This window comes from Lissotriton vulgaris, chromosome 4_1 (genome assembly GCF_964263255.1).
Source record: "Lissotriton vulgaris chromosome 4_1, aLisVul1.2, whole genome shotgun sequence".
NCBI classification, from domain to species: Eukaryota; Metazoa; Chordata; class Amphibia; order Caudata; family Salamandridae; genus Lissotriton; species Lissotriton vulgaris.
In genome coordinates, this window is record NC_141691.1 from 1,061,078,257 (window position 1) to 1,061,094,745 (window position 16,489).

The 16,489-nt window shown below is 44.9% G+C and overlaps 1 protein-coding gene across 4 annotated transcripts in view; it reads right to left on the bottom strand.

Annotated features, from left to right (window-relative positions):
* The window catches only part of ICE1 (interactor of little elongation complex ELL subunit 1), an 868,698-nt gene that overhangs the window by 84,329 nt on the left and 767,880 nt on the right, over positions 1 to 16,489 (bottom strand). For all 4 annotated transcript variants that reach the window (XM_086965290.1, XM_086965289.1, XM_086965288.1 and 1 more), the window contains one exon: positions 4,643 to 4,741. In XM_086965290.1, the coding sequence (XP_086821416.1) occupies positions 4,643 to 4,741 (99 nt within the window). The remainder of the gene's footprint in view (positions 1 to 4,642; positions 4,742 to 16,489) is intronic.

A 16,489-nucleotide genomic window follows, 5' to 3' on the forward strand; every position in this document is an offset into this window, starting at 1 on the left:
CTCCCTAACCCCTTTCTACAGGCTCTTCTCTCCTCCATGTCTACTTTACTCATCCCAGAGCTCAACTTACTACTATGATCTCCCAATTAACACTTCTGGTTTTCTTCCCGCTTCTATACCTCCATTATTGTATTAAATTCAAGTAACAGACTCATGTCGTTTGCTCAAATTAACTCATACCTCCCTACGGTAATACTATACTCATATTTCCCTATACTAATTCACCACTAACCCTTTTGAGGCCTGGGGTAGCGTGCTGCTCGCTAAAAAGTGATTTGACGCATTGTCAGGGATAGTAAGCGTTATATAAATACAATTACAATATTCATAGTCACTGTCTCAAGAACACCTGAGGTTGTTTTATAATTAAAAGAATATTGGCAAGCCTAATGTTATTGGACTTCGGAAAGTAAAAGTAGAGTGATTTTAGACGGAATAAATATAGAAGTAGGGGTTACTTTTAGAAGTTTTTATGATCTATGCAATGACAATGCATTCTATCGGATGTTATTATTCTATGGTTCTGTTTTTTAGGTTGATACCTAGCTATTTATCTTCACTGATATATACATATATATTTATATTATCATGCATAAGCAACTGCATCTCGGAATATTCCTTCTTTTACTCTGTGTTCACTCAATTTAATATGGCTGCATTTGACAACATTTTCTTGATCTCCATGTGACTGGGAGCCCAAAAATATAATTCATCTGAAGTGAGACATAGTATCTTATATTATGTGTTTGTGCTGATGGATGCAAATCTGAGCAAAAAGCTCATCCAATTAACCCAGACTAGCGGAGAACTGACAAAGCACCAGGACCCGACTCGGTCCCAATGGACCTCTACAAACTCTCACCTGACCTCTGGTCCCCTCTCCTTACCAAAGTATTAAATGCGGCAAAGGACACTAACCTCCCCGACTCCTGGTCCATCTCGATACTCGTCCCCATCTTTAAGAAGGGCAACAGGGAAAGCCCCTCCTGTTACCGCCCAATCTCCCTCCTAGACTCGATCGGAAAAATGGCAGGGCGCATACTTCTTGATCGTCTCCAGGAATGGTCGAAAGAACACGGCGTGCTCTCAGACCTGCAATACGGATTTAGGGCAGGACTGAGTACAGTGGATCAAGTTTTAAATTTAACATTACTGGCCAGAAAATACGTAAATGCAAAAAGATCTTGCCTACATATGGTTTACGTCGACCTCACAGCAGCGTTCGATTGTGTGCAACACTCTAAACTCTGGACAATAATGCTGCAAATGGGGATTGAACCACCAATAGTCGACTTTCTCCGCGAACTATACACAGGAGCCACAGGAAATGTTAGATTTGGGACAGGCGGACAATTGACAGACAGTTTTCCCATACAGAAGGGGGTCAGACAAGGGTGCGTACTGGCCCATTTCCTATTCACGCTCTATACCAACGGCCTCGAGAGTGCAATGTTAAAGGATGTAAAAGATCTCCCAGAAGCCGGTCGTCGGCAGATTCCTGCACTACTATATGCCGACGACGCGGTAATTCTCGCCCAAACTCCAGTCCAACTTCAACGGGCCCTAAATAACTATTGCTCCTTCATGACCAGTTTGAACTTGAAAATTAATATCAAGAAAACATATGTGATGCATGCGGATACCAAGGGGAAAAAAGTAAAGAATATATACGTGGACAACCTACCCCTTGAAAGAACAAATACGTACCCTTATCTAGGCATCACTATGGATGAGGCATTCAACTGGAAGGAAGCAGTCAACTCCCGAAAATTGTCCCTCATAAGAACAATTGGTGCATTAAAGGCCTTTTCCCTTCGCCTCGGAAAAAGACCCCAGACAGAGGTGATCAAGATATATAATGCCAAATGCATAAGTACAGCCACCTTCGGAGCAGGGGTATGGGGAACGACATATGTTGAACAATTACAAAAAGTTGAAAACTCTTTTCTTAGATTCCTACTGGCTGTCCCAAAAAGTACAACTACATACGGATGTCACCTCGAACTCGGGGTGGACTTTATTTCTGACATCATCAAAATTCAACCGATCATGTTGTGGCACAGAATATGGGCAACGGACGAGTGTCAGCTCACAAAATCAATAATTCAGGACTGTCTGAAATTAGACAACATGAGAAAGATAAAATGGTTGGCCTACGTGAAATCTTTTTTTACAGACATTGGTTTCCCGAGGTTCTTTGACGACCCCTTGTCAGTAATAGACATATCGAAAAAAGAACTTAAAACAATCTGTATGTCGCATCTATCTCAACTTCGGATGCTGTGTGAAATAGGGAAGACATCAGTTCAGCATTGTCTACTAATTCAGCTGGTCCCCACCATCCAACCGTACTTGCAGTATGATTTAACACAATATGAAAAATTCCTTCTTACCCGTTTTAGGTTTAACTTTATCACTACTTGGTTCTGTTTCCTAAACAAAATGACTGGACACATAATATCTTAGTATGCCCTTGTGATTCTATGTCTCCACAGTCCACAATTCATGTCTTGTTTTTCTGCAAATTTTATACACCATTACGCAGACGGTGGATAATACCAGTACTAAAAGTTCTAAAAATTCACAGATGTCGCCCTGCCTACCTGGCACTACAATTTTTGGAAAATAACCTGATGACAAAATCGGTTGTACAGTATCTCAAATTATGTATTAGGCATCGAATGAACTTATGAATTCTGATGGAGAATCCTTTTTGATATTTGATATAAGATGGATTTCTAAAAATATGTTTTTAATGTACCGTTCGATACAAAATGAATGTGATTTTTAATATTTATTGTGTTTTTTTATGTACTTTTATGGCTTTCAAAAAATGGAAACCGAATAAAGATGATTTGAATTGATTTGACAAATCAGTCAATCTTTTGCTTTATCACCTGATATGAAGATGGCATGCAGGGTTTATGATTTGATCCCAAGTTGGCATAACAGACTTTACTATCTTTATACATTTGTTTCAGTGGTCTTTTGGAAGAAGATCCCTTAAGTGATCTGAATCTGTTTAACAGGTTGTCCCACCAAAAGTATCAATTTGTCTGTTGATCTTGTTTAATGAAGCTGACGATACAGACACATTGACCTTTCATATACAGCTGAAACTACCAGTAAGCTTGGAAGCGAATTCTCCATGAATAGATTCTCCATGAGAAGGGCTTCATTAAAAAAACAACAACATTTTATTGGCATTTAATAATCAGCATTGCACCCACAATTCGTTTCACATTCATTTAAACTCCCAGTGACCCTTCAGATTGCCCCACCCAGCTGGTCATCTGGTCTCTTGTACATTTCTCCTCTCGCCATGTGACTTCCTGTCGCGCTATTCAGTTCTAGCTGTAACAGATCCTCATCTATTATAACAGTCTAACAGTTCCCCCTCTACTATCCTGCTTACCGCCCCCCTTCCCTGCTGCTGCCTACTAACCTGCCAATATGCCTCTTGCATGAGAAGGGCTTCATAATATGGAGTGAAGATTGTTTTTTCTTGCTTCTTTCTTGTGGTCGCTCCAAAGAGTTTGTGAGAAGTGTCTCTAAAGTGGACTGCAACATGCCTGGTACCAAATATACTAGCAACCTTGCCTTGCTGTAGTAATGGTGGCACTCACTTCATCCTCTTGTCTGATCTCAACATCGTTGGTGAGTAAAGCTTTGGCGTTGAGCTTCTTCACACCATAGCTCTCGGTCATACATCATCACTGGGTTCCTTGATGATGTATGGAGTCAGTGGTTAAAGTTCAACATGAAACTCTCCTTTAACGACACATCTTTACCGCTCACGGTAATGATGACACTCACTGATCCACTGAAGGATAAATATAAATCCTCTTACACTACTGGTGCAGTGAGACCACAAAATTGCATTTCTGAACTTTCCCTTCAAGGCTCAGCTTAACACTTAGTCAAGCTTCCTTCCTATATGACTGGTCCCGAGACAAGCTGCATACCTCAATGGCATAGAAGTCTAAACTTCACACACATCACTGTATGACTATTCCGGACATATGCAACCCTCAATGATACAGAGTCCAAATGCCATACTTTACAAATTGAGGGCTGCTATCTTGCACCACCAACAACACAGAAAAGTCAATTATCAAAAGAGTGAACATCGCAATAGTGAACAGATGAGAGTAGATTCACCCTGGAATAAAATATTGTAAATAGACCTTTACCTTTTGAGAACAATAGCTGATCCAATAGCTATTGACAAAATATGCTAAGTAAAGTTGAAAATGTGGGGAATTAGCCTAAAACACCCAGCAATATTCAAGGATAATTCCGCTTTGAAGCATGAAGTATGAATTAGCCTACAAATTGATCATGCAGGACAAGAACACTTTCACATATCATTTAAAGTGCAATGAGAAAAATGTCTTGCCTTATTTAATTTAGTAGGAAAGTTGAAAGGGGGTCTTTTGTTTTTCTCAAATTAAATATATTCCATACTCATGTATTCGTTCAGTCTGTTTTCAAAAATGTAAATTTCATATTGAAAAAATCTGTTCCAGCTTATGGGTGAAGCTAATGCACTGATTGTTACTATCAAATATGCAAAGAATAAAATGCTTAGTATTTTTAGTAAGTGCCAGTTCAAGTTAAAACTGACAATATTTGTACTGACCTTCTTCTTTAGCATGTCGGATGAACGTACTGATAACAGAGCTTATATTCTTTACAGCAGAAACAAATCCTTCCTTTAACCCAATTTGACTTAAACGACCTAAAAGAAAAAAAGACAAACATTTTCAATAATACATATAGTTGGTTTAACATTTCATTGTTTCTAAACAGTGCTTAGCACAGTCCATTAGTTTGTGCTGATCTGAGAACAATGAAAAAGCAACCATCTGAGACCTCTGACTAAATGACTGCAAACCAATCACAGCAGCAGGCTGCATTAAGATTAGTGCTCTCAATTGTATGGTATTTTCTTTTTACATTCCCATCTGCATTTGTCCATATCTATTTCATAGCTAATTTTATCTGTATTTATCCATATTAATTTTGTGTTTAGAGTAAAACCGAAGGTGCAGTGGTTATAGTTTCAAATGTATTTAAATGATAAAAATATACTTACATTTGAATATCTAACATGGTTCAGTTGTATACAGTTCAATACAGTTGTCAGAACACATTTTCACTGTAGAAAAGCTTAAACATGTGCAAAACTGCAGATAAAAAATAGTTTTTCTTTTTTTTTTTAGCTCCCTTACTTTGCAATCTGCCCAGCTGACCTGGCATTTGTGATGGACAAAAGTGAAAATCATTCAGTGTATTTAAAAATAAGCGCAGACATAAAAACAGTATTTTCTGATTGCATTTACCTGTAAAAAAAAACAAAAAAAAAAAAACAAGGAAAAGTTGCAGCTCCCGTTCAGCCAAAGAGCCAGTAGGGGAGTGTCTGATGTTGAGTAAATGTAAATGTAAATGTAAATGTATAGGCATTTATATAGCGCACTACTTACCCGGAGGGTCCCAAGGCGCTTCGACCGCTGCGAAACCCTTCCTGGCTTCCCTGAGAGATGGTCCCTTAATGGGTATCTCCAGGGTGAGACCAGGCATCCCCGGCGGTCTGGTGGGGCCGTTAGTGAAGATGAGGCAAGCTAATGCCCAGAGTTGCCGAGTGTGATCGCTGATCAGAGTGGGCACCGAGGCGAGAGAATTATCGAGTCCGCTGACCCTGGTCCAGAAAAGTGGGAGCTTGTTTCAGGTTTTTGACGCGATGTAGGAAAAGGCTCTTACACGAGTTCTGGATGCATGGGATTTCTGATAGGGTAAAGTCGGCGGAGCAGAGATTTCTTTTGCGTACGTGGAAGGAGACTCTTTCGTTGATGTAGTTGGGTCCGGTGTTGTTGAGGGATTTGTAGACCTGAATGAGTAGCTTGAAGGTTACTCTCTTCTCGACGAGGAGCCATTGGAGGTCTCGCAGGTGTTGGGTGATGTGCTCATGTTGTGGGATGCTAAGGATCAGTCTGGCCACGATGTTCTGGAGTTTTTGTAGCAGGGATTTGTTGATTCCAGGGTAGAGGGCATTTCCGTAGTTAATGTTATGTTAATGTCATGCTCTCTTCCGGGAGGAAGAAATTGATTTTGCGCAGGATTCTGAGGATGAAGAAACAGGAGGAAACGACCCTACTGAACTGATCTCCATAGGCCAGTTTCGAGACCACATTCACTCCAAGGTTTTTTGCCCTTTCCACCGGAGTTGGAAGCATGCCCATTGTGTCTGGACACCAATCAGGTGTCCATAGATGAGCTGTGTTTCCAAAAATGATAACCATGGTTTTCTCCGCGTTAAGTTTAAGGCAGTTTAATGCCATCCATACAGCCATTGCCTGCATACAGTTATTGCATTTTGAGCCAGTCTCTGCCTCAGCGCCTTTTTGAATTGATGACACAATTTGTTTATCATCGGCGTAAGAGGTTAACTGAAAGCCAAAGGATCTGATCATAAATGCCAGTGCGGCAAAGTATATATTGAATAAAGTCGGACTGAGCGAAGAGCCCTGTGGAACTCCACAAGGGAGGGAAAAAGGCTAAGAGCTAAATCTGCCAAAATCCACAGTTTGTGTTCTACTGGCCAAAAAAGATTTCAGGAGGTCCCAGGCCTTGCCTTGGACTTCGACCGCAGATATACGGTCCATCAAAACTTTGTGATGGACCGTATCAAAAGCGGCCGAGAGATCCAGCATGATTAATGTGGCAGCCCCACCCTGATCTTGGGCCTCTCTGATCTCATCCTTGGATTTTATTAGCGGCAGCTCGGTGCTATGTTCCGGCCTAAATCCAAACTGCTTGGTGTCTAGCAAGGAGTTTGGCTGAAGGAACCGACTAAGTTTAAAAAAAATTATTTTTATTGATTTTTGTGCACAGTATAAAACAAACCATAAACAATCAAGGTATGCAATACAGCCAATCAATCGCGTTGGATACATTACATCGCCATCAGACCCTTCTCGTACCTCGGGAATTACATGAAGTGTCTGCCCATCGAGACCCCATCCCGCCTCACTCTTTGTATCAGTCGAGTCTCGGTCCCTCAGGCCCTCTCGTTGTTTAGTGGGAACTGCCTCTTCGCTGTGTCTCACCATCACGGTGCCTGTCCATCTACCTGGGATCGTTGATCTATCTCCCCATCTATGCCATAATATGTTCACCATTTTCCTCATACTTTTTTGAATTTTTTGGGGCAACCCCTAGCTTTATATGTAAACCTCTCCGCTGCCATGTATAGGTCCATCCCCGTCTTCCACTCCTCTATTTGTGGTCCCTATGCAGATCCCCACTTCCTGGCGATGTCTCGTTTAGCTACGACCAGGGCCAGGGCTGCGAATATGAAGTGAGGACGGCTTAGATTCACATCTCCTGGTATGCCCAGGAGGATAAATTTTGGGTCTAGTGGTAGGGTCTCGTTCAGTACCTCTCCCATTTCCAACGTCACTTTTTCCCAATACACCTAAATAAGGGGGCAGTCCCATATAGTATGATAAAAGTCCCCCTGGTCATGGCCACATCGCAGGCAACACAGGTCGCTCGCTCTACCCATCCTGTGCAATCGGGCCCTATCGTAGTGGATCCTATGTAGGATTTTATATTGTGTAAGTCTTAATCTGGACTTGATTGCCACTTCCCGGGGATGCATAAGGGCCGATTCCCAGTCTGTAGTGTCGAAGGGCCCCAAGTTACTTTCCCATGTCTCCCTCAGTTTTGTCAGATGGTCTGGGGCATTATTAATCAAAGTTCTGTAGGTGTAGGACACTGCTTTTTCTTGTAGGTGCTCCTGTAACAGTCGTCCTTCTAGTGGTGCGTAGTCTTGCAGTGGGGAGGGGAAGGGGCCCTCCGTCTTCCATGCATGTTTCAGTTGTAGATATCTATAGTGTTGTGTGGCGCTAAGTCGGAAATCTGCTCGTAGTGTTAGAAAAGTTTTGAAGGAGGTGGCCGCCATTACATCTCCCAGAGTGGATATGCCCAGGTTGTCCCACGCTTGAAAGCCTCGTAACTTATGTATTTCGCGTAGCCATATGCAATGCCAAAGTGTGGTCTGCCTCGTGGGTTTGGGGTGCCAACCCATGGTCTTGTTTGCCTTTTGCCACAGTGTAATAGTCGTCTGGGTGGCCGTAGGCAATCCAGTGTGTTTCTTTTCCCCATATAAATAATAAAGAGGAGCGTGCATTCCCATTTTATAACATTCTAACCTATAAGTGGGGTGGGTTGCTTCCACGTGAAGCCAGTCTGATATCGGGGTAAGGTGCGTTGCTCTGTAGTATGCCTCAATATCTGGGAGCGATATTCCCCCATTATACTGATTGCGGCATAGCATGGTGAGGGCAATTCTGGGCTGTTTTCCTACCCACAGCAGAGATCTCAGTTCCGAGTTAATCGTGTGGAACACTTGTTGCGCGAGGGGGAAATAGTCATTTTGGAGAGCATACAGAAATTTTGGGAGCGTGATCATTTTGAACATGGCCGCTCGGCCAAGTATGGTAAGGGGAAGTGTCCTCCATCGTTGGGCATCTTCTTTAAAGGCGAGGAGGATGCAATGTATATTTTCTTTATAAGACCGTTGCTTGTCAGGTGTTAAACAAATCCCTACGTACGTAAAACCATGGTTCGCTACCTGCAGAGTGTGGGGTAGGGATGGCCAGTTGTATCCCGCCTTGGGACTGAATATGACCGATTTGTGCCAATTGATTGTGTATCCTGAATACGTGCCGTATGCATTCAATGCCTCAAAAAGGATGGGGAGGGTAGTTTCAGGGTCAGTAACATACAGGAGGAACTGACTAAGTTGACCATTCATGACCTTCTCAATCATCTTACTGGGAAAGGGAAGACGAGAGATGGGTCTATGGTTACTCGGATCCGTTGGGTCCAGGTTGGATTTTTTAAGTAAATGCAGGATAGATGCTATTTTCCAAGGACCCGGGAAATGACCAGTATTAAATATGGAGGCAAACAGTGGAGTGAAAGCCTCCCCAATCATTTCTGGGACTGCTTTCAACACAGAGACTAGACAAGGGTCCAAAGGGGAGCCGGACCGGATCTCTGAAATCAATTTAATGACTCCTTGCTGCGCCAACGGATTAAAGTAGTCAAATCTAGGAGTCGCCCATTATACTCAGCACTCACTGAGTGCAGCACCTCGTTGGTAGCATCAGACGTGCAAGTGAAGGAGGAGAAAATGTTTTACATCTTTGGTAAGAAGAAGACAGCCAGGGTCTCACACCGTTCTGTATTACTTTCTATCTTGTAGTCCAGTCTACTTGTTATGAGTGCGTGGGTGATGGTCTTTCTGGCTTCGGGGGGATCCAATGAAGGTCTTGAGGAGGATAGGAGGGTGGGGAAGCAGGTGGAGGTGACGGCGTTGATCTGTGGTGTCATGGTGAGGGAGGAGTTAAGTATGATGCCAAGGTTCCGGGCATAGTCCGTGGGGGTTCCCGAGGGCGGAGGGCCACCAGGAGTTGTCCCAAGCTGAGGGGGTGGGTCCCAGGGCGAGGACTTCTGTCTTCTCCGAGTTGAGTTTCAGACAGCTGCTGCTCATTCAAGCTGCAACGTCTTTCATTCCTTCTTGGAAGTGGAGTCTGGTGGTTTCGGGATTCTTTGTGAGGGAGAGGATGAGCTGGGTGCCATCGGCGTAGGATACAATGCTGAGTCCATGCTGTCTGACCATGGCTGCAAGAGGGGCAATGTAGCTGTTAAAGAGCGTGGGACTGAGCAATGAACCTTGGGGTACTCCGCAGTTGATCTCTGTGGGTTTGGAGAGGAAGGGTGGAAGTCTGATTCTTTGGGTTCTGCTGGTGAGACAGGAGCGGAGGCATTCATGGGCAGCTCCCTGTATTCCGGCGTTGTGGAGTCTGGCTGCGAGAGTACGGTAGGAGAAGGTGTTGAAGGCTGCGGAGAGGTCGAGTAGGATGAGGGCTGCGGTGTGGCCTTGTTCGAGGCGCGTGTGGCTGTCATCTGTGGCGGCGAGGAGTGCGGTCTTGGTGCTGGGGTCACCAGGGAATCCGAATTGGGAGGGGTCAAGGATGGAGTTTCTTCGATGGATTTTGTCAGCTGGGCATTGACGATCTTCTAGGTGACTTTGGCTGCGAAGGGAAGGAGAGAGCTGGGTCGGTAGTTCTTCGGGTCCGTCGGGCCTGCAGAGGGTTTCTTGAGGAGGGGCTTGACTTCTGTGCACTTCCAGTCATCAGGAAAGTGCTGGACTTTAAGGAGGCGTTGATGGTGCTTCGTAGCGCGGGTGCTATGGCGGTGGTGGCTCTGTGAAAGATGTGCAGAGGGCAGGGGTCCATGGGGGCTTCTGAGTGCGTGCTCTTCGTGGTCGTGATGGAATCTTCGGTGGTGACCGAGGCACAGGAGGTGATGGTTGGTTGACTGTCGTCACTGGAGGGAAGGGTGGTTGCTGGGGTCAGCTCGCTGAAGGTATTGTAGAGGGTCTTGATTTTCAGGTGAAAGGAGGAGCCAAGCTTGTTGCAGAGGTTCCAGGAGGGAGTGAAGTCTGTGGCCTTGCTGGGGGGTTTGGTGAATTTCTAAATGATGTTGAAGAGTTCCTTCGAATTGCTGGAGTTGGTGAGGATTTTGTTCCGGATTAAGGTCTTCTTTGTGGATCTTATGTGTTGGTGGTATTCTGTTGTGTGTTCTTGTAGGTGGTCAGGTCTTCCGTGGTTTTGCTGTTTCTCCATCATTTTTTGAGACGTCTGTCAGTGGTGCGGAGGGGTGCAAGCTTGTCTGCGCAGTTGGTGATCCAGCAGTGTAGTTGCTTGGCTGCAGAGTTGGCGTCGGTCAAGGCGGGGGGGGGGGGCGGGTGTGGGGGGAGGGGGGGGGAATGGCAGGGGTTCACGGATGATGGTGTTGTGGTGCTCCTCTGTGACCTTGCTCCAGTTCCTTCGTGGAGGGCGAGGAGTGGATTTGAGAGCGGTGGCGATGTTGAAAGAGAAGTGTACACAGTGGTGGTTCGTCCAGAGGGGCTGCGTGGTGTTGGTGAAGCAGATGGTGTTCCCACCATCGAAGATGGGGTTGAGGGTGTGTCCTGCCTTGTGGGTAGGGGTGATGATGAGCTGTTTCAGTCCAATGGTGCCGAGGTTGTCCAGGAGGGCGGTGGAGTTGGGGTTGTCGAGGTGGAAGTTCATATGTCCGATGAGTATGTTGTCCATGGAGGGGATTGCGTGGAGTGTGATGGTTTCAGCAATGGTAGTGGTGAACGAAGCGCGAGGTCTGGGGGGGTCTGTAGGCGAGAGTGCCGTGAAGTGTGTTTCCAGGGCTGGTCTGGATCTGGAAGTGAAGGTGTTTGGTGGTTGCAGAGGAGTCCCTCGTAGTGGAGGTGGAGAGTCGGAGGGAGCTCCTGGGCGGTTGGGGCAGTCCTTCCTCTGGATCTTGTAGCCATCAGGAATGGCAATGGCGATGTTGGGTTCAGGTTTCAGTGAAGAAGGCGAAGTCTGGCGAGAGGGTGTCAAGGAAGTCCCAAATCTCCATGGCATGAGGGTGCAGGAAGCGCACGCTGAGGAGGATGCACTTCAGGGCTTCTGTGGTGCTGGCATCCGGCATGGGGGCAGCCCCGTGGAGGTGCAGAGGGTGGTGAAAGTTCAGTGGCAGCAGGAGAACTGGCAGTGGGTGGTGTTCGGAGTTGACAGCTGGCAGTTATTGTTCCTTGCAGTGTTGAGTGCGAGAAGGGCAGCGGTGGGTGGCCGGAGAACCAGGGTTCCTGGCGCTGGTCAAATCGCCTGCGGCCGCCATTAAATAGGGGAAGGGGGAGGGAAGTGTAGCTGGGAGGCGGGAAACCGGCAGGGGCCTCAGGGGTAGCAGCAGCAAAAACGGGCACGGAGCGCACGAACAGGAACAGGAAACAGAGCCAGAAAGTATATAAGGGGAAAAGTAAGGTTTAAAAAACAGAGACTAGAGCACAAGGACACAAAAGACAGACATGGAGCGGCGTTAGAGGTGTAGAGAGGTGAAGGGGCAGCAGTGGTGGCACAGCCAGCGGAGTTGCAAGGGCGGAGAGCTAGGTATCTGACCAGGAGGTCAGAGGTCTTGCTCAGTGTATCTGTTAAGCTTCTGACCCTCCTACCTGCAGTAAGCTGTCCTCCCCTTGGCCCTGCATGATTGCAACAGAGGAGGCTGACCTCCCAGTATGAATGTGTTGTCACAATAGGAATAATTAAAGGTGGCAAGGCGACCGTCTTGTAGCCCGTGCAGAGACATCAGAAGCAAGGCCACAATGGAGTGCAGAAGCTACCTGGCGAGGTTTGACATTGCGGCCCATCAGAAAGTGGCACCTAGGGAAGCCGGATGGTAAGCCAATTCTCAGATCATGGTAGTAGTAACAGAATTAAACCGGTCACCGCTCCGTAATCAACTCACTAACTCTTGGATCCCAGCCTTACGCAGTGTGATTGTGCAAGGACCTGGCGGTGGATGTATGCCTGATGAAGTGCTGCAGATTGTCACAATGACAGTTTGATTATCCTCCCTAATTAACTCCAGTTATGCCTGAAGGGTCAGGTCCCTGGTTGCTACATATGTGCTATATGTCACAGGGATAGGGAATAATGAAAGACTCCCAATGGAGAACCTGGGAGTTCCCTGGCTGATCTCAGGCAGCACCCAGAGATGGCACCTACTGGGAGGAAGTTGTCACGACTGGAGACAGATGATTCCACCAGGAACTTGCACAGGAACAGAAGATGCCTTTTTCCCCAACTCCCACTCGAGGATACCCCGGAAACCAATGTATATCAAGTCTCCAGCAAATCCCCAAGGGGGAAAGTGGAATTTGGATAAAATAAGAAAATGAGAAGAGACAATCAATGAATTCGGTCTTTCTTTTCTTCCACCTTCTCTAGCCGAGTTAGTTGCAGTGAAGGAGTTGAAAGATTCTAGAAAATCTTAAGAAAATACAAGAATTATTACAACCTATTCTACTCTATTCTACTTCTTAGATACTAGTTTACCATCTCTTACATACCAATAATTCCTTGATTCTAGCTTCTCTTCTATTCACTGTCTTTTTCTCCTATTCTTCTATCTGGTATTCTGTTCTGTTGTCCTCACGAGTCATATATCTAGGAAGACCATAACAGTTGGTGTTCACCTTTCTTTTCCTTCTCCTACTTAACCTCTAACCTGACTTTAAACTAAACTACCTACCTCATACTATGAGCTTTAATTATCAGTCTCAGTGAACTGAAAACGCTGTTTTCCTCCCTGGCTCTGTTCGTGTCTAAACTGCCTTTCTTTCTTTTACAGGAAAATTCTGGATTGCACCTTCAGGTTAAGTCTTACTCTAATATATACATCTGGTACACAGTTTTTTCTTGCTTTCTTTTAAGAAGAAAAATTGATATATACAATTGTAACTTTCTCATTCTTTTGAACTTCTCTACAATACACTTATCTGTGGTAAGTTCTTCTTTGGAGACTTCAGTCGACTGGTACGTTTCTTTGGATTCTAACCTTCCGTTGACGTTAGATTCTTTGAAGCTGCTCTGGGTAATATTGTCTGAGAACAACTCTTATCTATTTGCCCAGTTCTTTGGGGGGAACCTTAAACCCGACGGGCTCAAGGACGATACCGATAACGCAACTAGCTAAACCGTCGCTTTTGAACTAGGGAAAAAGAATTATCAAGGAGCTCTGACACACTTGACCCTTGAGAGTAAACACTTCAGTGAAGTGCGCAGTTTCCAGGAACCGCGCGCTTCACCTGAATTCACTGTGCTTGAGACCCAGAAAAAACAATTAAATTGAAGATCCTACAGGGGATGGTAAAAATTTGGGCCCAAGTAACTAAATCTATAAACAATAGGGTATTACAGCAGTAGGACGCCTTTATGGGATCTTCCTGGGAGCCCGGCTTGGCTGAGGGATAGTCTTGCAGTCCCGATCAAAGAAGCTGGGGTAGAAGTTTGGGGCGACTTATTTGTGGATGGGGACCTGCTCCCTTGGGAGTGTCTGAGAAACAAAATTGGTCCAAATTTGGCAAGGCTTAAGTATATGCAAATATCTAGTTGGTCCCGTGCATATATCTCCCGGCCTACCCGAGCAAGCAAACTTCCTCTAGGAGGGCACAGCTACTTAATATCTTTCTTGGTAGACAAACTTCCCGCCAAAAAGGAAATTTCAATATGGTACAACCTGATCTTGGATGAAACGGATGCCGCATTCCTGCTACCAAACGAGCTTTGGTCTCCACTTATGAGTGACTAACTTACAAGATCTTTGGAGCACATCGTGTAAGATGTTATGGGATGCTGTCAAACCGGCATGGCTACGTAGGAACCACCTTTTTACAATCCATAGAGCCTACTATTCCCCTTTAAGGCTCTCAAAATTCGCTCAGGGGAGCGTAGTAGCCTGTCCTAAATGTGGTTTGGTGGCTGCCCCTGATTCCCATATGTTCTTTGAATGCTCCCACTTGTCCACGTTTTGGGAGGCCTTAAGTAAGATCCTTTCGTCATCTCTGGACTCCAACATAGTTCCTGACCTCCCTCTCGTGAATTTTGGAATACTAGAGGGGGTTCAAAGTCTGGCGAAGAAGTTAGTGTTTTATTCCATCTTGCTTGCCAGAAGGGGGATATGCAAATATACCTTCCTCTATTGATGACTGGTACGCCTCGGCACTGCAGGTTTCTAGATTAGACCTGGTTAGGTCTGGAAACCCAAACAAAAGAGTTTTCTGGCAGCTGTTAAATTGGGTTCACTGAGCAACCGGGGTTTTTTTTTCCCGGGTCCAATGATTATGCCACTATGACCCACTTCCTGGGCAATGCTGTGTCCCGGTTGTCTAATCAGGATATTTTGGCTGCAACCTCCACCTCCCTTTTGGTTTTAATTGGTGATCATATGTGGTTGAAGCGTTAATGCTGAGGGATGAGGTCGGATACTCTATTTCTGTCCCTGCCAGTTGCTAAAAACTGAGGCAGCATGTCGCTTGCATACCTTTTGTTTGCACCATAAAAACCTAGGTGGCAAATGAGGACAAAAAAAAAAATTGTCACTTTTTCATTCTTTTGAACTTCGCTACGATACACTTATCTGTGGTAAGTTCTTCTTTGGAGACTTCAGTCGACTGGCACATTCTCTGGATTCTAACCTTCTGTTGACGTTAGATTCTTTGAAGCTGCTCAGGATAATATCATCTGAGAACAACTCTTTTCTAATTGCCGGGTACTTTGGTGGGAACCTTAAACCCGACGGGCTCAAGGACGATACCGATAACGCAACTAGCTAAACCGCCGCTTTTGAACTAGGGAACAAGAATTATTAAGGAGCTCTGATACACTTGACCGTTGAGGGTAAACGCTTCAGTGAAGTGCGCAGTTTCCAGAAACCTAGCCCGTCACCTGAATACACTGAGCTCGAGACCCAGAAAAAACTAGACCGCGCATCTCATGGTAGACGCGACGGCCATCTTGGAATTTCTCTGATTCTAATAACCACTCCATGTAAGTTTCTTTTGCTGCCTTCTAACTGATGGAAAGGTGTCTTTAGTCATTGTTGTGCAAATGTTACGGTCTGTTTGATACACAGGCCTGACAGATGTTCCCAGATTAATACCAATATCTAAATAGACTGGTGCCCAGAGGGTGATAAGAGACTGTTGGAGGCCCAATAAAGCCTAACTCAAGCCATTGCAGCTTCGACACTCCAGCCAACTACCATGGCGACCAAGCGGAGGGAATTGGCCCAGTTGCTGACAGAAGGGGATGTGCATACCAGTCTGGAGAGCTCCATGACAAACTCTTGAATATGGTAACCTCCCAGATGCAAGCGTTAAAATCAGATATGGCATCTGCTCTATAACATATGACAAAATAAATCAAGCGATGGGAGACAAGAGTATCTTGAAATGAGAATGGCATTCTGACAATGAGTCCGGGACTAGAGAAATCCTAGGACCATTAAGTCCAGAAGGAAGAGGATATCAAAGTGCTCTGGGATAATTTCAGGGAACTCGAAGACAGATTGCAGAGGGGCAACATTAGAATCTGCAACAACCTTGAAAATTAGCTGAGAACAAACATTCTAGACTACTGTCAGAACCTGTTCAGTCACATATTGAAAGAAGAGCAGACATTCAATATCTCTATAGTTCATAAACAAAATATGGGCACTACGTGAGAGGGTAACATAATTCCCAATTGGGCCTACTGTAACTCAAAAACAGAATAATAAGAGAGGGAATAAAGGCTATTTTCACAACATTAAAGGATCAAAGCGTAGACCTCTTTCAGGACATCTTCCTAATATACTCTGAATAACAGAAGAATGCCTCGCTGATCACAGTAGAACTGTAGCTAAATGGTTTTATTAGGTAGGAAAAATAAATAGAACAGATTATGATTAGGAGCCTGAAGATTAGAAGAACAACAGGAGACTTATGAAATATAAGTTAACGACAGAATTGCAGAGTAGAAGCTGGTGACAGACAGGGGTGAACTAGAATTTCACTAAAAAACTAGAATTTCACTAAAAC